This window comes from Vidua chalybeata, chromosome Z (assembly GCF_026979565.1).
Source record: "Vidua chalybeata isolate OUT-0048 chromosome Z, bVidCha1 merged haplotype, whole genome shotgun sequence".
Lineage (NCBI taxonomy): Eukaryota > Metazoa > Chordata > Aves > Passeriformes > Viduidae > Vidua > Vidua chalybeata.
Window position 1 is genome coordinate 46,971,994 of NC_071570.1, and position 27,604 is coordinate 46,999,597.

A 27,604-nucleotide genomic window follows, 5' to 3' on the forward strand; every position below is an offset into this window, starting at 1 on the left:
AGGAAATGCAGCCAGGCCAATGACATCAGTGGAGTGGGAGAGCAGTGCAGTGGTCTAGCTGACCTCCAGTTATGGTGTAAGATGCTTTTGATTATGTCCAAGGAAAGCATCCTTTTGAAGACACTGAAAACAAAATTAGGATAGGCAGAAAAGCATAGAAATGTTTCCAGGAAACAAACTTAGGAGGGAAAATGGAAGAGATCTTGATGGTATATATTGTAAAGATGTTTCCTATTCTGTAATTCAGTGAAATATCTTTGAGGTGTTACACTCAAGCCTGTTGTTTATGGTGTAATATATGGTCATTTCTTTTTCAGATCGAATCCAGTTACCCAGGAATATGATTGAAAACAGTATGTTTGAAGAGGAGCCTGATGTGGTTGACCTGGCAAAAGAGCCTTGTTTACATCCACTGGAGCCTGATGAAGTGGAATATGAGCCAAGAAGCTCCCGTCTCTTGGTGCGTGGCCTTGGAGAGCATGAAATAGATGATGATGAAGAGGATTATGAGTCATCAGCAAAATTGTTGGGGATGTCCTTCATGAACAGAAGCTCAAGTCTGCAGAATAACATGTCTGCATATAGACAAAATCCAAATGGATCATTCTCAGTGCCCTCTACAAGGACCATGGTGGTTTGCACAGTTGTTTTTGTGATTGCATTTTCATTAATTATAGTGATTTATCTTCTTCCCAAGTGTACTTTTACCAAAGAAGGCTGCCATAAAAGAAATCATACAATGGAACTAATATATCCTTTGGCAACAAATGGAAAACTATTTCCATGGGCAAAACTTAGACTTCCTCCTGATGTTGTACCACTGCACTATGATCTTGTCTTGCAGCCAAATTTGACTACTCTGAAATTTGCAGGCTCTGTAAAAATAGTGGTCAACATCCTCCATGTAACTCGGAAGATTGTACTTCACAGCTCAGGACTTAATATCATCAAGGCAACAATTACTTCAGCACAAGGACAGCAAGCAAAGGCTGTTGAATTCTTGGAATATCCATTGCATGACCAGATTGCACTCATGGCTCCGGAGGCTCTCCTTGCAGGACAGAATTATACTGTCAACATGGAATATTCATCTAATTTATCAGACACCTACTATGGCTTCTACAAAATTTCTTACAAGGATGAGAACTCTAAGCAAAGGTATGCCCACTAATACAGCTTCTCTGTTCTGTCACTTCTAGATTGTGCTTTGATAACAGAAGTAGAAAGGTTGCTTTTTTAATTGGATATTTTATGCTACTTACTCCTGTTGAGAAAAATCAGTGCTTTATCTCCTGATTAATCTACTTGAAAAATGTCTTTCATGGATGAGTTCCTTAAGTCAGGGCAGCCTCTCCTACAGTGAAATGTACTTCAGTGTGGAGGTTTTAGGCAGTTGTAGTGTGGCTTTTTTGGTTTGTTAAATTTTTTGTTTCTGTCTTTGGAAATTCTTACCACATTTCTTGAGCCCTTGAGTCTCAAGGCAGGGACTGAGGAAACAAATTCCTGTCCTCATAGAAAGAGGCCCAGATTCAAGACCAACAGAGGAACCCAACGGGGCCCAAAGAGATGCATCACACAGTCCTAAGGGAACTGAGAGATGTCATTGCCAAGATGTTCTCAATCGTATATGAAAAAGTCATGGCAATCAGGCAAATTCCCACATGACTGGAGAAAAGGGAAACGTCACACTTATTTTTGCATAGAGTAAATAAGTGCTTTTTATCAAGAAGATTATTAAAAATTGACCCTCCTTCCCCACTTCAAATGGACCTTAGGTTGGTCACATACTTAAGAGTGTTCATGCCTTTGTGGGCAAATAACTATCCATGCAGGTCTTCTAGAAACAGTGTGGTGCAATAAAAAAGAGACAGGAAAAGCAGTGTGAGTCAACTAAGCAACTTATTGCAAGCATTAAAAACATGCATTCCCATGAAGTAAGGAGATATAAGAGTGCAGTGGTAAGTGTAGAAGGCAAAAATTACCTGAATGATTGAAATTCAGTGGATTTTTTTTCCTATTCTGATGTAGCTGCAGCTTTCTTTTCTGTTTGTATTTACCATAGTAGAAAGAGAATGCTTAATTGTTCACAGAGGAAGAATATGATCTGTCAGTATTTTTTTGAGATTTTGTCCCCCTTCAGTCCAGTGCTACCTGCTTTTGTTCAGGAGCAGGATGTTTTGACCTGTATGTTAAACATGTTTTAGCCTGTATGTTTTTCAGTAAATCCTTTTCAGATAACTCTTTAGTGATTTCATAATTTCCATTGCCTTGCCTGCCTCATCTTTTTGCAGGGGCATTGTCTCTGTTCATCTGTTGTCTGTAGTTTTACAAATGCAGACTACCCTGATAACTTTTGTGGTTACTGTACTTTCTATATAAAACTCAAACAATGAATTGATTTTGGAAGAAAATAAGTTTAGTTTTGCTTTCTTTTGAATATTTTTATACCATCACAGAAATATAAAATGGCAAAATAACTCACTTAACTTGTTGCCAAAAGCAAAATTTAAAAAATAAACTGGATCTTATTTATATTTTTATGCAGAATGGTTCTTTATTCTTTGCTTTTCTTCTGCGCAGTCTTGCAGCGAAACTGCACCGATTTGTCAGAGGAAAAAAAAAGAGTAAGAAGTTGAAAGCAGGCATACAGTTTAATCTTGTGAGTTGTCAGCACTGTGCCGTCTCAGAAAAGCTGTATATCCAAAAATGTTCGAATCATGGTACAGAACAAATAAACCGCCCAAACACTTGTGGGTAGCTTAGCAGTAGGTAAAAAAAAAAAAAGCAAAGGGAGAAAAAACTCCACAATGTGTACCATCTTCTCCGTGTAGCCCCAGTAAATACTTCAATTAGTAGACTTGTTGAACTCTGTGTTGTCTTGCAGGTGCAGAAGTCAAAGATGCTCTCCATCAAAAGCCATAATTTCTGTGGCTAGTTAGTATGAAAATAGTGGAGAAGGAAGTAGACTCCTGAGAAATCTTCTTGTGATATTAATAGCTATTGGATTAGAGACAAGACAACTTGGACTTGGACAGAATCCATCCACTAGCCAGCACAGGGAACAGGCATACAGTTAGATGAACTGTGGGAACATCTGCAGGAAATGTCCAGGCAATTAGATGAAAAAGCTTCCTTGCAGTCCTTCTGCAGTCTACTGCAGAGGTTTCCAAACTCTTATTTAGTAGACATGCTTGCTAATTTAATTTTTCAATATTCTTTTTGTTCCCTCTCTTTGGAAACTGGCTGGCTTATATTTTGTCAGTTGTTTTGTAAATGAGTTATTCCAGGTGCATTCTTTTTTGTTCAGAAAGCAAAAAAAGCCAAGAAGATTACTCCTCAAATAAGTATGTTATTGGGTTTTAAATAAGAAATCGTGAATTAAACATTTACTCTGACTGGCCCAGCCTTATCATCTGTTGTTCAAAAATCTATTCCTATAACAAGCTCTTAGAATGTTTGGGAGGGAAATGACTGTTCTATCCTAACTAAACTGACATTTATATCTTTAATAATTTTTATTTTGCTGTTCTCCACTCTTCCCATTAGGTGGTTTGCAGCAACTCAGTTTGAACCCCTGGCAGCAAGGTCTGCTTTTCCATGCTTTGATGAACCAGCCCTTAAAGCTACTTTTTTAATCAAGATCAAAAGGGATGAGAAACTTTCCACTCTGTCAAATATGCCAAAGGTACCTGTTTTTGTAGGGGAATTTTAGTAGAGCTGCTGCCTAGGTAATCCGTTTCAGTATTTGTGATTGGTTTTATTGCATTAATGTCCAGGGGATTGACCTGAGTGGCTAAGCTATAAACTATACGACTTTATCAACTGTTTTGTTCTCAAAGACTTGAACTTCATAGAGAAAACAACTGTTCAATGCATTGCATGGTGTATGATGTTACTGAAAGACAGTTGAATGACTGAAGGATTCCTGTTGAAATTAAATGAACTATTATTTTGCAAAGGTTATGTTGTTGGTGACATTGGTCTCAGCAGCCCTTAAGGTTTGCTTTCCAGTTCTCTGTGTTTGCTGCTGCTGCACGCGTGCAGAGTACTGAAGTACCTTCAGCAGTAGTTTGTGTAATTAGCACCAGTCTATGTGAAATATATGCCTGATCTTGAAGGATGTGCTTCTGTGGCTACATGAGGGGAGATGTGGTATGAATACAGACAGAGTCAGCTCTAGAATGTGAATGAGGAATCTGACATTCCTTCACCTAGAATTTTTCAGACAAAATCTTGTAAGAGCTTATCTGAATTTTATGGTGATGTTTTATGCCCTTATGCCTTTGACAAACCTTTATGGAAGCCTAATTAATTTAGATAGACAAGAAAGACTAACATTACCTAGTCTGTGTCTGAACTAGGTATTCTCTCATCAAAACACCACCATTTATCACCCAGCAGAAACTCAATACTGACATTGATCTAATCAGTAATGAGAAAATTACACCTTTGGTGTTTCTGGTATATTTATGTACACTGTGCAGCTTGGGTTCCAGGAAGCTGTCTAAAGCTCAGGTGCTCATGCAGATGCCTTGTTTTTGAAAACGAAGCTAATAACTTATGAAACAGTATCTTTTCACAGTGTATGAACATTTATTTGGATTTGTACTGATTCTTAGCAATACAAGAAGAAATGAACTCTGGTGGCTCACTCTTCTGTTTTATGTAAACAAGAAAGGGTGCTCACTCACTCTTCTCTGCTAGGAACTGGGCAAGTGGCTAAGGCATCTTTCAACAGCCTCACAAGTTCCTCATGTACAGAAATTAAATGATGGTTTAGCCCTGCTGCTTACACCCACAATTAGTTCCATTGGTCAGAGCAGGGTGCTAATAATGCCAAGGTTGTGGGTTAGAGCCCCATATGGCCATTCACTTGGACTGGGATTCCATGGTCCTTGTAGGTTCCTTCCAACTCAGAATATTTTGTAATGTGTGCAGCAGACGTTGCTGAAATAATCATCTATACCTGCATGACCAAGAGATTTCAGAAGTAGGCCTTGTCACCTAGTGTATACATCACTAACTTGGCAACATACAGTGGATTAAGGCTAAAAATAAACAGCATATTTTGGGCCTGTAGAGCTACTTTTTGTGGTTTTGTTTGTCCTCTTTTTGGTTTGAGTGTGGTTTTTTTTTTCTAATGAGGATAACTAATTTTTAAACCAGTTTAAAAATTAAACTGTAGCAGATTTTCTTAAATAAACTGTCACCTCCTTATAAAACAAAAGCAGAAATTTATGAATTCACTAGAGAAATAAAAGATGGCGTTCTGCTCATACATAAGGGTCAGATTAAACTATTATAGTGACTATATCTTCGGGCTTGAAAATACATTTCTCTTTAAGGCTGACAGTTAAATTTGCAGTGACAGTTAAATGTCAAAACGTTTGGTTTCAAATGGTTTTGTATAAAACTAAGGTTATTGTTGTTGTTTTTTTAAATGTTTGTGGGTTCTGAAAACAAAATCGTATATGAAGTTTCATAATTTATAAACTGCCATTTCTCTTTCCAGACCTTTAGTATTCTCCACTACAGTGGTTTTAAAAATTTTGCTTTGTTCTTTTTGTATTTCATGTTTGTGAAGGAATACATAGAAAAGTACTTAAAGGCATATAGCATGCTTTTATAGGACTAGTCTAAAAAAAAAAAACTGCAAAACTGCACAAAAAGTAAGTTGGGGTACAGTGCAGTATATTACTTCTGTATGGTATCTTACTGTGTGCTCAGACAACTGGGCAGACAGTCACTTTTGCCAGTGTATGTTTGAGCTGGACATCTTTTTTCTTTGAAGTAACTAAAGTCTTAGGTTTTCCTCAGTTTTTAAAACACGTTCTCTTTTGATTTGTAAAAGTGTGTCGGAGGAATATTTTGTTCGATTTTAAAATAGTAAGTATGTCTGGTTACCTAGTTTTGCTGAGACTTAAGGAAAGAGACAAATACTTATTTCATGTAACACCAGTATTTTTAGTTGGCTATGCTGAACTGTGTCTCTGGCCTAGCCTAACACTCCCTTGAATTAATGCTGATTTATATGTTGACTTTGGATTATACTGGGACTTCAAATGCAATCTAAAGATTAGTTTCTCCAACAGAGTAGTTGTTTGGTAATACTATGTAATAAAACTTGACAAATAATTTTTGTATTTATAAGCATAAATGTTTAATGTCTTCTTAAGCTTGTTACATTGTTGTAAGTATTATCAATCCTTCTGAAATATAACAAAAATATAAAGATATTATGTAAGCATGTCTATTAACTGTTTGTAGCATTATATAATTATTTAACATTGATTTATTTTATGTTTTAATGTTCTTTTGTCAGCATTAATAATACTGCATTTCCCCTGCAGAAAGCTACTACACCTGTGACAGATGGAATTGTTCAGGATGAGTTTTTTGTGAGTTTGAAGATGAGCACCTACCTAGTCGCTTTTGTTGTTGCAGACTTGAAAAACATCAGCAGGGAAACTAATGGGACTGTGGTATGTGTTTGTTTCACTTTAAGTTCTGCTTCACTCTTCTCAAGCTGACCAGGCTACTAAACAAAACAAAAAGATCCCCAAACCAACAAGCAAACTGTCTCTTTTAAATTTATCTTCTTGGTTTCATATACTCATCCTAGGTAGGGGACAAAAGCCATATGCTATAAAGTGGACTGAGGTGATGCCAGACTGAATACACTTTTACAGCAAGGGACTCTGCATCAGGTCTTGTTAAAAGTGGTAAATTTCCTAAGAGCTTTAAGAGCTGGCAGCTTTAAACTCTTCTTTTCAATGCTTCGTCTGTGAGCAGTAATGTCACACAAACTAGGAGTTGTTCTGAGGATGTAAAGAAATGCGACAAGTTTCTAGGAACACCTACACATGGTTTCAAGCAGTGCCACAAAAACTTTCTGTACCTGCCAAGATAACATATGTGAAAAACTTGTGCCCTACAGTAAAGCAAATTTAGGCTGACTTTATATCTGCATTTAGTCACTTAAATACAATTATTTAATTTCGTTTTTCCAAAGGTTGTAAATATAAAAGAGTGAGTCCTGCTTGAGCTTTGTCCTTTGCAAGGGTATGACCTATTTCTGTAATGTGTGCAGTTAGAGAAACTAAAGAATAAACGTGGTAATATTAATAGATGCTCCTTAATCTTATTTTAGAAAGTGCAGAAGTTTCATGTAAGCAATGACTTTCATGACTCTTTAGCAGAAAGTGCCCCTTGGTGGTGAAATGTCAGAAGTGCCTATATACCTAGAAAAAGCCAGAGAGAATAGTGCTAGTAGCATTGTAGAAGGAGAAGCTCTCTAATCCAATAAACAAACAAAAGTAAAGATGCAAGACAGGCTTTGATTCTAATCTAGGAAAGTATTTCTAATGAAAGATGAATAGAACAGATTTATACACTTTTTTTCTTTTTTTCTTTTTTTTTTTTTTTTCTTTTTTTTTTTTTTTTTTTTTTTTTTTTTTGCCTTGTGGCTTTTATTCAGGTCTGTCTTTGAGCTGTACACTGGTAAAATCGTACAGTCAGTTCTTTGAGGCAGATAACTTTTTTACTCTAAAAAGAATAGTTCTTACTTATCTTTAATTTATTATTTTTAATTTCTTCTTTAAAAAAAAGTTATTAGTATTTTAATCTTACTAAGAGTACTTACTACCTTGAAGGGAGAAAGCATAAGAATACCAAGTAAGGCCAGAGTTTTAGTAGGCCTAAAGTAGTCTCATCAGTGTCCAGCAGGCCAAGGAAGTCAGTAAAAAGGAAGCATATATTGGCATTTCCCAGGAAACACAGACTCAGAATGCTCCCAGCAGTTCGTGGTTGGGAGATCCAAAGAATTTGAGCTTCACACAGAAGAAGTTTATTGTCATGAAAGCTTTAAGATAGTGCAGAGTTCAAGTAAAATTGCTTCGTGCTTATAATGCAATAAGATTTTTCTCAACTCCAAAAGATTCTAGGAGGATCTTATATTTCGGTTTTGAGCTTAAAATTTGTAGCAAATAATACTTTTGTACTCCAGGAACACTAGACTGGATTCTTATTTATACGTGCTTCATTCAAACTCAAAAATTAAAAGGTAACCTTTTCCATCTGTTTTAGATGTCGTTTGTTGAATTGATTTATAGCACAGGAAAAGCAACTCCTTTTTTATAGAACTGGAATATGGTTGTCCACGTATTTCTTAGTTTGTGTAGTAAAGGGTGTCCTAAATGTGAACCTACCTGTAACCTAATCAAAGACGTTTTCTGGATACAGTAATTCAACATAAATAGGGGGAGATTGTAACCTTTCAATTTTTATACAAATGCTTCTTACATCATGTCTTATGTGGCCATACCTTAGATAGGGATGAGCTTTATGCCAATTTTTTTTTAATAATTTCTTGCAGATTATACTACTGCTATCATATTATAAATTCTATCATAGACTAAAGATTGGTTGAGGTATACAGGGAGGGTCACTTAACTCATGAGGGATTTTAAAATCTGTGTCCTGTAGACCCTTCTTGGACACATTCCTTAAAGTTATCATCCTTTAATTGTTCTTGCATACACACAGGATAGTGTCCCTGTATTTTGACCTGTTAATAAGCTCTATTAAGAAAAATCAGCTTTTTCTGAGCAGCTTCATAACTAATCTATGCAATAATTTGTGTACATACTTGCAAAAATGTGTCTTACCTCTTTCAGGAGCTCCTGCCAGCTCCTCCTTCAATTCTAAATCTTTTGTAGCTATAAGTTTCAAAATATTTTCTCTTCTCTGTTTGGACTAGGTATCTGTCTATGCCATACCGCAGCATCTAAGCCAAGTTGGGTATGCCCTAGACACAGCAGTGAAGCTTCTGGAATTTTACCAAAAATACTTTTTTATGAAATACCCTCTTGAAAAATTAGGTAAGTTCTTTAGGACTTTTTTTTAATTAAAAAAAACCAGAAGTAGCTCTGATCTGAAAAATGCATGGGAATTTTCATTTTTTAAAAAGTATTACAATTATTAAATTATTAAATAAATTTAAAAACTAATTACATGTTTGTCTGACAGCAAGTATTAAGTGAGTCCCAAGTTGTAAAGCTTTTGTGAGAGTTTGGAGACAGATTGCTTATATTTTTACATAAATTTACACAGAAGAATTTCTTTGGTGTTATTCAACTTAGTAGTGAGGAAATTCTCAGTCTGTGAACAATGTTCACAACTGCAAGATCTGCAGCATGTCTCCTCTACATGAATTGGTTTGACTGGAAAGATAGTGAAATGCAGTCTTCTAAGACATTACTTTTCAATAGTGTACTTTTCAGGCCATTTCATTTCCATACTACTTTTGCTCATGCAGGATCCATAGGCAGGTTCTTGTTGTTTGTGTCAGAGTACTGCTAGAGAAACATCATTATAAATCTGTGGGGCTTCTGTACTTGAGATTTGAGTGTATGTCCGCACAGCAGGGTTTAAATAATTATTTTTTTAATGATTATATCATATAATAGGTAGGCTTGAAAGATAGGATTGGTTTAACTAGTAGTTTTCAAAATCTTCTTTCAAATCTTTTCCAGATCTGGTAGCAATTCCTGATTTTCAGTCTGGTGCAATGGAAAACTGGGGCTTGATTACCTTCCGAGAAACAACACTCTTATTTGACAACAATACTTCTTCAGTGAGGGATAAAAAGCTAATAACTGCAGTGATAGCACATGAGCTTGCCCATCAGGTATTAGTCTGGGAAGATTATTTTTTTCTTTTTTAATTTCTTTTTTTTTAAGTGCAGTTCTGTCCTTAAATTCACCCCTCCCCTCACTGTGACTGGGTAGTGCATTGTATCTGTTTAGATAGCCTGCAGGTATATTTTCTACAGCACAACAGACAGAGTGCAACTCTCATGCCATGCTTAAGGAGTTGTTGCTGTGAAGACTTTTCTGTGGTTTTGACTGACCTTCATTTTACCTTACCTTTATTTTAAATAAAGCAGAGGATGGATGGAGTACTTCTCATTTGATTTTAATTCTAAGATAATAATGATGTTTTTGGTCTTTCTTAGTGGTTTGGCAATCTAGTAACTATGGAATGGTGGAATGATCTCTGGCTGAATGAGGGATTTGCCACGTTCATGGAATACTTTGCCATGGAAGAGGTTTTTCCAGAATTACATTCAGTAAGTAATTTCTGAAGTTACATTTACTTTACCTTCCCTGTTATCTGTTTTTTGTGCTGCCTATAAATGATTGATACTTATAAACTGATACTAAAATTAATTTTGGGCACCACTGAGATCATGCTACATTTCTGCTATTATACTGGAAGTGGCTTTGAAAAGGGTACATTGTTCTGTGGGTTTTAATTTTTTTTTTCTTTTTTTTTTGGTAATAATCTACAGGCAGTCTACTGTGTTTTCTGAAGGTTAAGGTATGCTGTGCAAAATAGCAGGTGTTAAAACTTGTAGGTGTCTATAAATCAAACTGCTTAAAATCTTTCTAGAAAAAGTCCAGACATGATGTTGAACATGTTTGTCTACTTCTGCTTTTCCTAATAGACTTAGGAAGCTTTAGGTTATTAAATATGCCTGAGGTTGCAAGCGCATGGAAAAAACACAGTCCCCAATTGTGGTATAACCACAGATGTCTATTAAAAGTGTACATAGCTTTTATAATATTTTCACCATTGGGTGTGAGCCTGGAAAGCCAATAGTATAATTGTTAATAAAATTGCTAACCAATAATATTTGTGATCAATTCCCTAATAGCAACGTCAGACTTTTCTCCTAAAGAAAAAATGCTTATTTAATAGTTCTTTCTGCAAACTACTGTGTACCTGTTACTTGTTACTTTATTTAAAACTTTGTTACATCTCTGGTGACTGAATAGTCTTTCTAACAAAATGCTCTTTGTTCTCACAATTACAAACTCTCTTTGTTTTCTTTCCCTATATCGCCCCCTTTCTTTTTTACTAAGTATTGCAAAGTACAGTAGGTGTCTGCATAAGCATTCCATGCTTCATTTTCTGATGGATAAGCCGTTGAACACAAGAAAATATGCATGGGAAACATAACATAATCATCAAAAGCGCCATGACTCCTACTACAGTGAAACCAACTATATGTTTGACCCAAGGTCCAAAATTAAATCTTCCCAACCAGGAGAAGAGGCAAAAGGATCCCAATCCTGATTTTGCTGCAGCTCTCCAGATAGCTCCTTCAGTTCCTGGATGTTTTTCTGAATGGATTTGGAGTGGTCGTATAGCAGCACATTCTCTTGAAGTCTTCATATCTGTGTCCTTGGGCTAACATTAAAAAGTCTTTTGCTGCTCTATTTTGCAGTGTTGCATGACGTTCTCAGTTGACATCTGTTAACAATCCTGTTGAAGCATTACTAGTAGCCTTGGTTTCTTTTGCAAGCCAACAACCTTGTTTGTTAATTGTGTTGATGGCATGTGCAGTATCAATACAGGCAACTAAGGAACTAAAAAATCTCATTGCACTATTCCAGAATTCAACCTCAGAGTTACAGTCAGGGTCGAATGACTGAGCACCATGTTTATTTCACCTGTGTTGTAGTGTCCAATTAGTTAAGAGTTTCAAGACTGGGATGAAACAGTCAAACGACCAAAAGTACATGGACCTCCCACTGCATTACTTGGAATGCCTTTCCATGCTCTGTTGCCACAAATTGAAAATACATTATGAGGCAGGCTTACTGCTCAGATCTCTGTTGTGATTTATGAGAAAGTAGTAAAATTACACCAGGCAGAAGCATTAGAGTAATTGCCAGTGCCACTTACATCAACCCCTGTGTTGTCTGCTTTTGAATCATTAGCATAATTAAGGTAAAAACACACAGGAGCTTTTATAGAGCCTAGTACATCTAGCACTTGAGGAGGCTGCAGTGAGAGAGTAGGGAAGTTACTTACTTTTCTCATGCCTCTATCAGTATTGCCCATATACCATTCCACAGACTGGCCAGCATTAGACTGCCGTGATCCCAAACACCACGATGATCTACGCTTACCTGGAGCTGTACAATCACATGGAACTGTTTGATTGTATAATTTGTTCTGTTTGTCCTCCAACAAAGGAATGCCAACCAGGCATGATTGAAATGGATCACTAGGACTGGTCATGAATATACGAAGGGTAGATTGGTTAATTGCTTTGGCTAATGTGAACCTAACATTGATGTGTGGTTGCGAGATCCATGCTTGATTCACATTCATTGAGAATACACTGAGGATGATAAAAAGGGTTACATATGTTGTGCCCAAACCCATTGCAACTGATTACCAAACCAAAATTGTGATGCCTTCAAGTCTTCATCCCTTCTGCGGTGGGTTTGATGTTCTTTGCAGGTAGCCAATGAGCTCCTGTGGATAGAGAAACACAACCATAACCACACCCCCCTGTTAGCAAAAGCAAGGGCCTAGCCATTGTCCACTCTGCAAGTCTTTATAATAAAGAAGTCATTGAGAATCTGCTAAAGCATCATGGGAAAATACTTTTTCACTTGCTGTTTTCTTATCAAATCTGGAAATATTTAAGAAATTTAAAACAAATGTTGCTTTGTTAATTGTTCCTGAGATGTTATACCAAGGGGATTCCCTCTTTTGTCTTTAAGAAGCATGTTCTTTAAAAAGGCATGTACTCATTCCACAACAGCTTGACCTGTTGAAAAAAATGTTTTCATTGATTGTGAAGCATATACTGCACCATTATCAGTTTTCACTACTTTGGGGACTTCTAAAGTAGCAATAGCTCGCAACCTGTACTAATGGCATCTCTTGCCTTTTTCTCTTTATGAGTGGAGGCAATGAAAATTTGGAATATATGTCAACTGATAAATGCACATATTTTAGGGTGCCAAAAGAGGAAACGTGTGTAACATCCATTGACATCCAAATCTCTTGGATTTGTACCTACTGTGGTAGGTAAAGGTATTAAAAAAGCACAATCAGGGCAAGAATTAAGAATTTGTCTGGCTTGAGAAAGGATAAGGTCAAATTATTTACTCAAATATTTTGCATTCTGGTGATAAAAGTCATGTGACAGCTTTGCTTCTGTAATTTGATTCGGAACTGTTGCCGTCATCGTCAGAGTGTCAGCAGCTGCATGGCCCTTCCACCAGAGGTCCAGACAATGAGTGAGACCTGAGATGCATAACATAAAAACAGTGAAATGGTACTGGACATAATCATGCACAGTAGATAACAGCATAAAAATCCTTATTGAGTACTTGCTTTAAAAATTAATGTTCAGTACAGTTTAAATACCTACTACATAAAAGGAATCTGATACTAAGTTGAAAGGTTCATTTTGAAGCCATCAGAGCTTCTGCAGTGGCTGCTAACCTACTAGCTGTGTTGACCTTGGCTGAAAAATCAGTTTTCCCAATCCCCTGTGGAGTTTTTCCAAACAACAGCTGTTTTCTGATTTTTCCCAGAACCATCGATGAAAACTGTCTTTGCTCCAGACAGGGGCTGTGATGATGTTAAAAAACGTGGCTGTAAAGAAAGGTCTTTCAAAGATTGCAAAAGTTTCTTTTTCAGCAAAGAATTAACAATGTTTCTCAAAAAGTCTGTCAGGGCAGCCTGTAAAGGTGAGGATTCTTGGAATATATCCTGAAAGGCATTTGCAGGTAAAGGAACGTGGATGTGAGAAGGATCATCCCCACTTAGGGTCTGGCATAATTTTCGTCCTGTGGAAACAAGCCTAACAATATGTCAAGCAATGTAGTTTACTGTTTTTGAAAATGTGTGAGGTAAAAATACCCACTCTATCATCCACAATTGTTGTGTGTACACCACTGTGCTATTAGTGCCTATGGTTGGCATTCAGCCAGGATAAGAAAAAGCCTGAGTGGTAACTCTGCTTGTTGTCTGGGTACAAGAGTGGTCTGAATTTCATTCGGAGTTGCAATGCTTCACTGGCTTCTGATTCTGGATTGCACGGAGAGGAGATATTAAATCTGTGCCTCCCTTAAGTAAATTAAACAAGGGTGACAGTTCCTCAGTGTCACCAGATACCAAGGGTAGGTCTGAACCAATTAATAGTTCCTAATAATTTTTGCAAATCATTGTCTTTTAATAGAGGTCCAAAGGACAATGGGCTGAGGAACAATTTTCTGTTCAAATAATAGAAACCCTAGGTATTTCCATGGTGGGACAGTTTGAACCTTGCCTGCTGTAATACAAAGACCAAATTTATCAAGAGAAAAACACAAAAGGGAAAAACAATTCTGCAGTACTACAGGGTCATCTGCTGCTAGCAGTATATCATCCATACCATGATACAGCAAAACCTTTGAAAATTGCTGTCGCACCAGTTGTAAAGCACTTGCTACCACAAACTGACGCATTGTAGGACTGTTTTTCATTCCTTGGGGTAACACAACCCAGTGATACCTTTGCATAGGTTCAGTGTTGTTCAAGGATAGTAATGAAAAAGTAAAACAAGGTTCAGCATCAGGATATAATGCAATTGTGAAAAAATAATATTTTAAGACAATTATTAGTAATTCCCAATTTTCAGGGATCATTGCTAGATTAGGAATTCCAGGTTGCTGAGCGCCGATCAGGGCTATTAGTGCACCGATAGCCATATCTTGTAAGTCTCCATTTGCCAGTCTTTTCTGGAATCACAAATATTGTGGTGTTCCAGAAGCTTGTAGAAGGAACTATATTTGCCAGATCCAATTGTTTTGACCAGCTTTTGTGCTTGTTGCAGTCGTTCCTTTTGAGTGGCCACTGATCCACCCACAGAGGGGTGTTAATGTTCCACGTGAGTTTAAGTCTCGGCTGCACATCAGAGGCTCCTTTTAAAAATTTTGTTTTCAGTGTCAGTCCCCACTGTCATAACAAATCTCTTCCCCACAGTGTGCAGTAGTAGAAAGTACATGTGGTTTGAGCTGTGCTTGTTTCCCTTCTGGCCCATATACCATGAGTTCCTTAGCTGACTGCTGACCTCCTGTGACATCTGTTGACCTCCAGTGCCTGTGACCATCGCTGATGGCGTTGACAAGGGCTAGGTCGGTGGCCAATCACATTCACTGATGATGGTTGTCGGCTCTGGTATCTTAACCCTGTAGAAGACTTGCCATCTGCAACACAGGCTAGAAAAGGTTGCTGCACTGAAGTAAATTTAGACCAGTAAATGGGAGGAGTGCCTGTGCTCCCAAAACCTCCAGTGCCTCTTTCAGCACTGACAGATGGTATCCATCTGGCAATGTAGGAAGTGGGATGAATTGAGCAATGCATGATCTTGCTGGAACAGTACAAGGTGGGTTAGGAGTCCAAGCCATGATTTTTATTTCACCCCTAGATTCAGAGTTGATGATTCCTGGTAAAATAGAGAGTCTACTTTTAGATGATGATGATCTCCTGAGTAACAATGCATGACATTTAAAAGGAAGGGGTCAATTTAAACCTGTAGGTATAAGGTGAAACAATGTGTCATTTATTGTGATTTTTGGACTGCCAAGTCCAAACCAGCAATTGCCTGGGGTTCCCCTGATGTTCCTTGAGCTTGAGCTGCAGCTGGATCCTGTTCTGTTGGGAGGCAAAGGATTCTGAACCCGTCTTTGAGTTTCCCTGCTGTGGCAGAGGTTTGCCATTTTGTCATACTTGGAATGGCATTAATTGCTCTAATGGTAACCTTTCTTGCATCTAGGGCACAGTTTATTAGGTTTTTGTTCCCTTTGTTGTTTATTCTTTGAGCACTGCTTTTTCACATGACCTTCTTCTCCACAGTCAAAACATTTGAGTGTTGCCCTAGCAACCTGTAGCTGTTGAGCTGAGGCTGTTGCTGGTAAACCTGCTTTGTATTGTTCTGTACCAACATGTGCACAAGTTACGATAAAGTCATGTAAGGAAACATCTGGTTTGTGTTTAACTAGGTCAAGTGCCTTGCAACAGTCAGGATTAGTATTTTCATCAGCTAAGGATTTGAGTAAAACTTCAGCTGCATCTGGTAAATCAATTTGCCTTGTCACAGCTGTTTGCAAACGATCAATAAAAGTAATGTAGGCCTCTTGATGTCCCTGCCTTATAGTAGAGAAGCCATGTTCAGTCTTATTAATGTCCATCACTCTTTTTGAAGCTCTTTTAACCAGTTCCTTTGCTTGGTTATATGTTTCTGGGGGCATCCATAACTGTTCTTTTATCATGGTCTGATGTCCAGTCCCTGTCAAATGATCCCTTGTTACTGCAGCATTAGCAGTGTCTGTGTCAGCCCGCACTTGATCTTCACAAAGCCTGTTGTAATCTGTCCACCATATAGAATATTGTGCTGCTGTCCTAATTGATTTAAATAAAGCTTTCCAGTCAGCAGGTAACATAACACAGCTCTCTGCAATAGCTTCTATAAGTCTCAAGGTATAGAAAGATTGCAATCCATTCTCTTTCATAGATTTTCTTAATTCTTTAACCATTTCATAGGAAAGTTCCTCATGTTGAGGCTGATTGCCTTGATAAACTACAGTCAAAGGATGAAGCAATTCAACATCCCCTTGAAGCAAAGCTGGTTTTCTACAGATACCTAAAAAGTCTTTTGGCTCAGGGAGCAGAGAAAATTCACTGTCACGAAGGGCTGTTTTGGCACTTCTGTGTCAGTAGATGGTGCTGCAGCCATATTTTTCAGCTGTTGCAATGGTATTTTAGAATACGAGTTGCAGCTTTTTTCTACAAGTTCGCTTTCTTTTTCCTCCCTAGTGGTCCTGTCCACATGCAAAACAAGTGAATTAGAACATGAAAGCATTGCTGTGGGTGCGGGGGAAGCGTCAGCAGGAAAATTTACAGCTGGGAGTACTATGTCTTCGGAATTATGAAAAGCTTGCAATGCAGAATATATAATTTTCCATGTTATAAATTCATCTGAGTTAATCTCGGGCATATGCGTTTGATGTGCTTTTAAAGCATCTTCCACTCACGTCTAGTGATTGAGGTCATAGGAGCCTTTACGGGGGTACCAGCGACAGTTAGTTTTCTCCCATATAAGGAGTTGTATTCATTTCTTTTCCTGAATTTTAAGATTTTGCTCCTTTGCTATACATAGTAAGCAGCCTTTATGGAAGGCTTCTAGTTTAGAGATATTGTTGCCCATTTTATGAGGGAATTACCTGACTCTGCTGCTAACCTTTTTTTTAGCCAGCAATGAAGGGATGTCCTCAGTGATCCTTGAAGCTCACTGTTGGTGCAGTGGGGATGCACTGCACAGTCCAGGATTGCCTTAGGAGATTATATGTAGGTTCAAGGAGCCATTTGCAAGCATATGAAAGAAACACAGTCCTCAGTTGTGGTATAACCACAGGTGTCTATTAAAAGTGTATATAGCTTTTATAATATTTTCACCATTGGGTTAGAATAATGTGAGTCTGGAAAGCCAATAGTATAATTGTTAATAGGCTTGCTAACCAATAATATTTGTGATCAATTCGCTAATAGCAATATCAGACTTCTCTCTCAAAGATAAATGCTTATATAATAGTTCTTTCTGCAAACTGCTGTGCACCCGCTACTTGTTACACCTGCTACATTTTTTAAAACTTTCATATATTTCTTCTGCCTTGAGTGAATAGTCTTTTCTTTCTAACTAAATGCTTTTTGTTATAAGTTCCCTTTGTTTTATTTCCCTACATGAAGTAACTCCTGTCTTCCCATCATTGTGGTACTTGCTTGTGTCTGAATCAGTTTGAACTTCACAAATGAGCAGACCTGGCATAAAAATATCAAATGGTCCACCACAAAGGATTCTGATAGCATTGAGTTACGCTTAATGCAAAGCACTGCTCCCACAGGCACATCTGTTTACATACATGGCTGAAGGATAAAATCTTTCTGATATAATAATGCAGTGATTATTTATTAACTCACTCAGGTACTAAGTGACCTAGCTTTTCAGACACTGGAAAACATGATGGATTCAAATTTGGTCTGTCTTTTCCAATGAAAGGATATCACCTACTTCTATAAAACTTTCTTGTCACTGAGAATGACAGGCAGATAAACAAAGGTTAGTGGAATTAAATGTAGACGGTAGTGGAGAGAGTAATTTTGCATTCTGAATAGAGATATCTCCAAGGAGAGGACATACCTGAAGCCTGAAATCAACTTCTAGGAGTGTTTATGTGATTTGCCTTAGTCATGGGATTAAGCACCTGATTTGTACTGTCTTTCCTGCCTGATAGATAGCGTTCTTCTCAGCATTCTGGAGAACTGTGACTACTTAAATCACTCTTATTAGTATTAAGAAACTTGAGTTAGTAACCTGGTCCAGTAGAATTCTTTTACAGCACTGGATGTTTCAAAACTTCTTCATTTGGCCTAGTTTGGTTGTTCAGCTGGATTGTCACCAAAAGTATTCTGCTTGTTGGGTGCATATGTGCTGAGGGTGGGACACAAATAGTGTCCTTATTTAACAAGGACACATCTAACATCTGTGTACTTCATTCTAAAAGTTGTCTGACAAACTGCCTTGACAAATACTTCATTTCATTGTTTGATAGTCCCAGAATGTGTTTTGATGAAAATAAAAGACATCACCCAGAACTTCTCCATTCAAGAAGAATAGCCTTAACATTTTAAACTTTAACAGTTATTTGCATTGTATTTCACAGAGGAGTTTTGTGGGTTTGTTTTGTTGTTATTGTTGGGGGTTTTGGGTTTTTTTTTTAACTCTCTACTGTATAGAGAATTGTTTGCTTGCCTTGATGAAGTGAAATGAACAAATACAGATATGATCAGCTTCTTTTCAGTGTTTGGCGTTGTTTGTTCTGTTACCAATGTAATAAATTCAAATATCCTCATTCTAGAAGAAAAGAAGTAAGAGATTTTGGTAATCACTAGATAAGGTGCTGTTTACATTCTCCCAAACATTTCTGTAATGAATAATTTCTCTAGACTTCATGCTTAAAGCACATGAAAGTCATATTTTTGTATTCCCTGCCTCCTGTAAATGAAAACAGCAGTGAAATTTAATAGGAAATTTGACACACACTTATTTAGAAGGTGCATTTTTGTCGAGTGCCATTGACACATGCCTAAGACAGGCGCTTAAGGGTCTGTATAATGATGCAAACTCAAAAGTGAGATTCCACTGCTAAAATATGGCAGGGAAATAGCAGCTTTTATAAATAATATCCTGACAATTCTTTTGCTGCATAGAGCAATGGAGGAGCAAAGGAGAGACCACTTTTATTTTTCTGCTTAACATGTACATTTCAGCTTCCTAAATAGTTAAAAATGTTTCTCTTCTAGGATGAAGATTTCCTTACTTCAATTTTCAAGGCTATGATGAAAGATGCCTTGAATTCTTCACATCCAGTCTCTTCTGCTGTTCAGTCTTCAGAGCAAATTGAAGAAATGTTTGATGCTCTTTCTTACATCAAGGTAACTGTAAAAATACTCCAAAATATTTAGAAAGTGATACATTAGCTATTGAAACTATGAATGTGGAATCACAAGTGAATAGGCATGTATTGACAAACCTTTGGAGGTTATTTACACCCAACTCAAACAATGCAGGATTTCTCAATAATGTTTTTGAGCATATATGTAGCATTTAATTAGGAAAATATTATGTATTTGTATTTGTTGCTTTACTTACCATCTTATTGAATGCTTGAGCACAAAATGTAATTGTAGGAGGGGAACCAATAGATGAAGCAACGTAACCAGTTAGATTCTTCTGGTAGCAGACTGTAACAAGTGATTAAAAAAAGAGTAAAAACAAAACACCAAAGTAATAGCTCCATGTTATACTCTCCCTGGTTTAAAAAAATCCCAGTATTTTAGAGATATCCTGAACTGGAAGCTTGCTTCTGAATGCAAATTATTTTACTGCTGGTCCTGGTTGTCTGAAACATGATTATTTCTAATGTCTAGTGAGACATGTGTGTGAGGCTTATGTTATTGAAGCATCTCAGTGCCTTATTTAAAAATGCATGAGAGAAGAAATACCTGTATTTGCAAAATTTTTATTCACATTGTCTCAGATTTTAGATACCAGATTTTGGTAGTGTTGGAGGAAAGCCTTTTGTTTGTTTATTTTGGAGTAGCTGGCATTTTTTTTCCATCACTGTCTTGTACTTTCATCTAATTAGAAATCATGGGGATAGCTATTTTCTGCTAGAAAATAGTCAGATACTACATCTTCCTCTGCTCCGTGGAATGCAGATCCCATGACAGTCTTGGTTTGTTTTCTCTGACTTATTTTTGCAACTATTCAACACATCTTGTCTGGCATCCTTGAATAGTCTGGGATGCCATATAGACTTACGGTAGTGATGTGCTTCCATTTATTTTGGACTTTGCTTTCTCAACTGCAAGAATGGATATATGTGATTTTCAGGTTACCTTGGTTGCCAAATGAATTTGGATTTTTTCCTTTTATCAAAAGGCATGGCTGTTGTTTATTGCTTCAGAGGTACTGCCTCAAGTATTTCTCTTTTTGATGAGCTTCTGGAAGCTATGCATTTGGCACAATCATGTCTGTAGCCAACTAACTTTAGAGCCAATTAACTATATAGAGAAGTTTCAGTCAAAGACTGTCAACAGTCTTTGACTGATTGAAACTTCTCTATATAATTTTAATGGAAAAGTTTCCTAAATTATTGGATTGGCATTTCAGTCAATTAGTATCACATTATATTTGGAGAATTATTTTATTACTTCATTGCTACTAATAAGTATGTGCAAAGTTTGAATAGAATTGTACTAACCTACACCTTTAAGAGCTGACCAAAAGAGGTTTTTTGTATGTTGTCAGAAATAGTGTTTTCACAGCTGCTTTCTGTGTTTCAGAGGATTTCATTACATAGCTTTTAATTTCTGCATGAAGTTCTTGTATTCCACTACTCTGTAGCTTAGGTAGAATTCTTGGCAATTCACATGAGAAGACACTGCAGTGTAGTCCCAGATAAGCAAAGGATTGTTTGTTACTGAATTGTACAATATAATTTGTTTTATTGGACTACCAACTGACACAGATTAGTAGGTGACCTCTGCATTGTACTGTCTTGAATAGAAATAATTGTACAATATTATTTTTAGTCTGACTGTTTTGCAGACTGTCAGTAAGCCTAACACCCATACATGGGACAAAATCCACCTGGAAGGATATGAAAGTAGGAAAAACAAAGGAGCAGAGCTGTAGGTCAAGTATGGGTGCATACAGAAGAGGAGATTGTGGCTATATTATTAAAAACTGTAGTAAGGGCTATTCCTGACGTTCGGTGACTAGTAAATAACCAGGCAGCCTTCAGTTTCAGATAAGATGTTACTCCAATTCCAGAACTTGAGATTGGAATTTATGAGAACAATGCATTGTCTCTTTAAAATTTTCTCCTTCTTGTTTCTTTCCTAGAAATTGTAGCAAAAATATAAAGTGCACCTTTAAACTATTCTTGATCTATGGCTGCTCCTCTGCATTCAGTTCTACAGTATGCAAGTCTTCAGGCAATTTACTTACTGGTGGCTTTCACATAGAAACATTCACAACCCTTTTGATACTAAAACTACTCAGTTACTACTATTTTTTTTTCTTTACAAGATATGGCTGTATTTAAACATACTTGTTCTTCTGCAGTCAATTCCAGCCTACCAAGTGCATCTCATCTTTTTCCTCTGTTTTTAGGTTTTTGATATAAGTGCACATCATATGATTGTTAAACACTGACTCAAAATGCAGTTCTGTACCATACAGATGAGTATTCGTAATGAAAAATGGCAGCCAGCAGAGACGTATCAGTAAGAAGGCAATATTTTTCAGATTATGTTGATTGGAAAAAATGTCAAATTCTACTAGTCCATTTTGTAATTGTAGTTTGAGCCTTTAAAATATTTTTTCCAAAGCAGCTGGGAAAAATTTTTAAATTACATTAGCCTTTTCTGTAACTGTATTTGGAGTTTTTGAAATAGTAAAAGAATATTTTTCCAAGGAAACTGAGTGTAAAGGTAATTATTTGAAGGATATTATTTGGAATAAAATCTGCTAGCTTCTGACTTACTCCTGTACTGTGAAAGAGCTATAATACACATATGCTTAAAAAAGTTCTTTAACTTCAATTTATTGATTCATTTTCTTTTTTTTTTTTTTTCTCCTTAAAGGGGGCTTCACTTCTTTTGATGCTGAAGCATTATCTCACTAAGGATGTTTTCCAAGCTGGCATTGAGGTATACTTGCATGATCACAACTATGGAACTGCCCAGAGTGATGACCTGTGGGACATCATGAATGAGGTATCCATCTTGGACACACTGTTCTTCTTTTCTTTTTTTTTTCCCTCCGCTTCTCTAAGAGTGTCATGGGTTTCATTTATTTCCTTGTTTATTTAAAAAAATAGGATAATGGACTACAGGTAAATACTATCAATTAGTTGCTCATCCTATTCCAAAGTTCTTTCATATAGATAGGGAGATTACTGAAGCTTCTTGGGCTATATTACATATCATCCCAAAAAAGCACTGTGAGTGAGTATGTACTGCCCTGCATGTCCATCCAGAATGGACATACCCTGTCTAGAATTACATGGGTAGTGTGTTAAGACTGGAATGAAAGTAATAAAATTCAGGATAAAATTTACTTTCAAGGAATAGCTATATCCAGCTTCACAGAAGTCTTGGGTTATTCTCTACTAGTGTAACTTTGTGATAGCTTTTGTTTTTTGATGAAATTTTAGGAAAGCAGACTGTACAGGCAGTTCTCAAGTCACAAGGAAGGCATAAGGCTGTGTCTAATTTTAAAATGAGTGTGAAGCGCTCAATAAAGCAAGGGCTCAGATAGAAGAGACTGAGGGCTAGTGTCAGCAAGGCTGTGGGAGTCAGAGAGGCCAGGGAAAGGAGGGTGGAGAGACAGCAGGAAGAACAGGGGATGGACTGAGGGTCCAGAGAGCTACAGGTCTGTTGGACTGAACTGAGTGCCAAGGAAGGTCATGGAGCAGATTGTCTTTAGTACCATTACAGGGCACATACAGGACAACCAGGGAATCAAACCCAGCATGGGTCTGATTTAGGAGGACCAGGTCCTGCCTGACCAACCTAGTCTCCTTTTATGACCAGGTGACCTACCTGGTGGATGAGGGAAAAGCTGTGGATGTTGTCTCCCTGACCTTCAGCAAAGCCTTTGATACTGTCTCCCATGGCATTTTCCTGGAAAAGGTGGCAGCTCATGGCCTGGGCAAGTGCACTCTTTGTTGGGTTAAGAGCTGGCTGGATGGCCAGGCCCAGAGAGTGGAGGGAAATTCGCAAGTTCACTGTCAGTGTGATTGTTTACAGATGCAAAATCGCACAACTAGTTTAATTGAGTAACTTAAGAATAAAGTGTTCTCCATTTGCTTTTTATGTTATGATTGTTTTTACAGATTACCAATGGAACGCTAGATGTAAAAAAAATGATGAAGACTTGGATTGTGCATAAAGGATTTCCTTTAGTCACTGTTGTCCGAAAGGGAAAGATTATTTCAGTACAACAAGAGAAATTTTTGTATCGTGTGGAACCAGAAAATTGGACATCCGATGCAAGGTTATTGCCTTCTTAATACTTTTTATCCATGAAAAGCAAGCTGCTGTCTTAAAGCTTGTATATCTTTCTGACTTGTATTCAGGCCTTTTAGTGTTTCCTTTGAAGGCAGGTAGTAGCAGAGAATTTGGCACAGAAATTCACACATCTGTTGTCTGCCTGAAGGTCCATGTCTGTTTCCACTGAAGGAAGTGGTAAAAATCAGTGACACCCTTTTGTAATCTGAATTTCTTACATGCATCTTTTTCCTGAAGCTTTTAAGCTTGACATCATGAGTTGGTTTTCAATAAAAAAAGGCAGATCTAGTAAGTAAAGGTTTCTTTACATTTGAGAAAGTTTTGTGCATTTAACAAGACTCTGAAGAAAGGCAGGCTGCAGAAGTTTCGCAGAAGTTACAGATGCATGTATTCTACTTTAAAGCTTCTGCTTCTTACTTCCAAAATTCAGTTGTATTCCTTGGGCTTTGCTACAAGAAGGTAGAGAAGCTAGTGTCAATGCTTTCTTGGCTTCGAAATTTGAAGATGACAGTACTACATGACAACAAATGACTGAATGTACAATAGAGGCAATATCCATTGTACCAAAACCTAAAAGGAAATATATATAAAAATACTGAAGAACCAAAGATATGGCAGTTGGTAGTTTTAAAATTTTGTTTACTGCACATGTGACTTACCATATGACCCTCAACAGTGTCTTCTAACAAAGATATGTAAGTGTGAATTCTTTTGCTATTTTGCTGATTTTATTCAGTTGTTTGAAGTTTTAACAGGAGCTACGTCCATTGCATCACCTTGCAGAAAATTAGGTCTGTGAAAGAAATTTGTCTCTTGAAATGTAGGAATTTAGAGGGTTCTATTTTACTTTTGTTATGTGGAGAAGGAAAAGCAATGTGAGGTTGAAAGGTAAGGGAAGAAGGGAAGGATTTTTAAGCTAAGTAGTTTCTGCTTCTAGTTCATCTAAGTTTGGGGCATGTATGAAAAGGTTTAGAAAAAGAGCACTCTCTGTGAATCATACATAGAGGAGATCCCTGTCAAAATCAGATTTATGTGTGCAGCTTCTTTCATCCCACTCAGATTTATGTTTTTCTCTAAATAGCCAAGTCCTTATCATCATTATGAGCTTCCTTAGCATTTGTTCTTCCAGCTTGCAGTTCACTTAAGAAAGCCCACGTGGTATGCAATGAATTGTGGTTTCTATAGCACAATTTGGTATTTGAGTCTTGTACTTGGATAATCTTTTTTTAGTTAAAACATGTAAAAGATCAAATAAACAATGCTAGACTCAGGTAAAAATCATACTGGATGAACTTCTGATGCAGCCAGAGATTTACTGTCTGTATGATTTTGGACTAGCTACCTAGCATGCTGTAACTGGGAAAGAAGTACTAGGAAAAGTAGAGTCCATTAGGGACTAGTGCAGTTTAAGTTCTTCATCAGTGATGTACACAGTGGAATCAAATGCTCCTGCAGAGAATTTGTAGATGGCACCAAACTGAGTGGTGCAGTTGGTGTGCCTGGGGGAAGGGATGCCATCCAGAGTAATTTGGGCAAGCTCAAGCAGTGGGCCCTTGGTCAGTCTAGCTTCTGGTATCAACATAGGCTGGGGGATGAACAAATCAAGAGCAGCCTTGCAAAGGAGTACTTGGGGGAAGTCATGGTACTGGACACAGGCCAGCAGTGTGCATTCACAGCCCAGAATTCCAGTTGTATCTTGGGCTGCATCGAAAGCAGCGTGGGCAGCAGGGGAGGGAGGGGATTCTGCCCCTCTGCTCTGCTCTGGTGAGACTCCACCTGGAACCCTGCATCCAGCTCTGGGGTCCCAGCACAAGAAGATCATGGTACTGCTGGAGTGAGTCCAGAGTAGATTCACAAAAATAATCATGGACATAACACCTCTCTTATACAAGGACAAACAGACAGTTTAGGCTGTTCACTCTGGAGAACAAAAGGCTCTGGGGAGACCTTACTGCATTCTTTCAAGTACTTAAAGGAAAGATGGAGACAGACTTTTTTGTAGGTCCTCTCGTGATAGGACAAAGAATAATGGTTTTAAAATAAAAAAGGGTAGATTTAGACTAGATATAAGGAATGGTATTTTTATGATAAGGATAGTAAAACAGTGGCACTGGTGGCCCAGAGAGGTGGTCGATGCGCCATCCCTGAAAACATTCAGGGCCAGGTTGAATAGGACTCTGAGCAACATGATCTAGTTGAAGATGTTCCTGCTCATTGCAGGGGACCTGAAAGAGATGACCTTAAAAGGTCTCTTTGAATCCAGTCTGTTCTATAAAATGTACCCATTTCTCAACATGGTGGGATTTAAAAAAATAATTTCTGTGCATGCTGTTCATGTGTTCTTTCATCATATTCTGATTATATAAGTGAGATTTATACTTTATTATTCTACACAGCATTCAGTGATTCTAGCATTATTAGTAAATAAAAGTGCTTAAATTAAAGCAAACCATTCAAAGGAGATAATATGTATAGAACTTGTTAGTAAACATTTGTTTTCCTTTGCAGTTACCTGTGGCATATTCCTCTCACTTACATAACAAATAGGTGCAACTTCACCCATTGCACTAATGCATATTTACTGGACCAGAAGTCAGGTATGTAACTAAAAGCTTTGGTAGCAAGTTAATTTAGGGTTACAGATACATGATTTTTCTGAGAGCACCCTTGAGTAAGATGTGAAGCTGAAGACATATAGGGTACAAAGTAATTTCAGAGATCTGGAGCAGAGCACTGCTGGTGTTGTCATCATCACAGAGCTGGCTCCCTGTAGCATTGTGTGTATAAATACATGACAGCAACTGGAACAGAATCACAGGTTTGAAATTTGTAAAAGCCTATGCTTTTCATCACAGTGCATACACACAATCTCTCAAACTATATGTTCTTTAGAGAGCAAGTTATATGAAAGTCAATTTGCCAGTTTGCTGAAATGTTAGGAAGTAACTTTCCACTGAAATATTTATTTTATTTAATTGTGTGGGAAAATATTTTATTTGGATCAGTAGATGGGGCTGTTTGAAAGAACAACAGGACAAAAGGAGAAAAATTTACTGGTGCAGCTTGGGGCAGACTGTGATAATGTTCTTTCAATCAGATGTAGGAAGAAGGATGAGGAAGTACAACCTGGAATTTTTGAGCTGTCTTTCAAAACCTTTGTGCTGGCTTTTCCTTTGTCATTGTAGGGGGAAATAGTGGGAAAGAATTTACTGTCTCTCTGGTACTAGTCTACTTTGTAGACTTTGATTTGAACAAACAGTTGTTAAATGTTTGTTTCAGCTGATAACATATTGTCTATCCACTAGCTGTCATTGAACTTCCAGAAGAGGTGGAATGGATAAAATTCAACGTGGACATGAATGGCTATTACATAGTACACTATGCTGAAGACTGGAAAACGCTGATTGATCTCTTGAAAAAAAACCACACTGCTCTGAGTCCTAAAGACAGAGCAAATTTGATCAACAATATCTTCAACCTTGCACGGTAAGACTTCTATACTGGAAAAGATATTTACTATGTGTTTCAAGTTTTTTCCAAATCTGAGAAGATCAAATTTAGTTTCTAGAGACAACTGCTTTAGAGGAAGATTAATTCAGTCTTCAATAACATTGTTGCAACTGTTCACTGTTGCTATTGGACACAAAATGAGTACACAGAAGCTTGGTAAGTTCAAAAGAGAAAAAGACCCAGTTTTATTCAAACATCATAGAATTCCAAAGGTGACCGTGGATTGGAGGATGGAATTACCACCTCTCCAACCACACCGGTCCAAAGATCAATCAATCATTTCTCTCCACCCACAGAGAAATATGTAAACTATTCTATTTATACATGAAATTGTGTGGGAACTCTGACTCTCAAATATGTAAGCATTATCAGAAGGCTAAAGAAGTTTTATGAAAACTTTAAAACTTTCAAAAGAACTATAAAAGAAAACACTTCTAAAAATCAGGGCAACAGTTATGTTGCCTGGATGTTATTTCCCTCTTCTTTATAGCATCATCTATTTGTTTGGATCACAGCCACATGATAGTTTCCATTTCTGGAAGACCCTGTTTTATTTAGTGCCCGATAATCTGCCTGCTAACTGTTTTCCTGTACTCTAGTGCTC

At 37.4% G+C, this 27,604-nt stretch overlaps 1 protein-coding gene across 3 annotated transcripts in view; it reads left to right on the forward strand.

The window, feature by feature from the left end:
• Window positions 1-27,604, forward strand: part of LNPEP (leucyl and cystinyl aminopeptidase) — a 55,874-nt gene that overhangs the window by 21,644 nt on the left and 6,626 nt on the right. For all 3 annotated transcript variants that reach the window (XM_053931964.1, XM_053931966.1, XM_053931965.1), the window contains 11 exons: window positions 318-1,158; window positions 3,547-3,685; window positions 6,351-6,482; window positions 8,759-8,879; window positions 9,534-9,688; window positions 10,016-10,129; window positions 19,213-19,344; window positions 22,063-22,194; window positions 23,316-23,476; window positions 25,999-26,087; window positions 26,796-26,976. In XM_053931964.1, coding sequence (XP_053787939.1) covers window positions 318-1,158; window positions 3,547-3,685; window positions 6,351-6,482; window positions 8,759-8,879; window positions 9,534-9,688; window positions 10,016-10,129; window positions 19,213-19,344; window positions 22,063-22,194; window positions 23,316-23,476; window positions 25,999-26,087; window positions 26,796-26,976 — 2,197 coding nt within the window. The remainder of the gene's footprint in view (window positions 1-317; window positions 1,159-3,546; window positions 3,686-6,350; window positions 6,483-8,758; window positions 8,880-9,533; window positions 9,689-10,015; window positions 10,130-19,212; window positions 19,345-22,062; window positions 22,195-23,315; window positions 23,477-25,998; window positions 26,088-26,795; window positions 26,977-27,604) is intronic.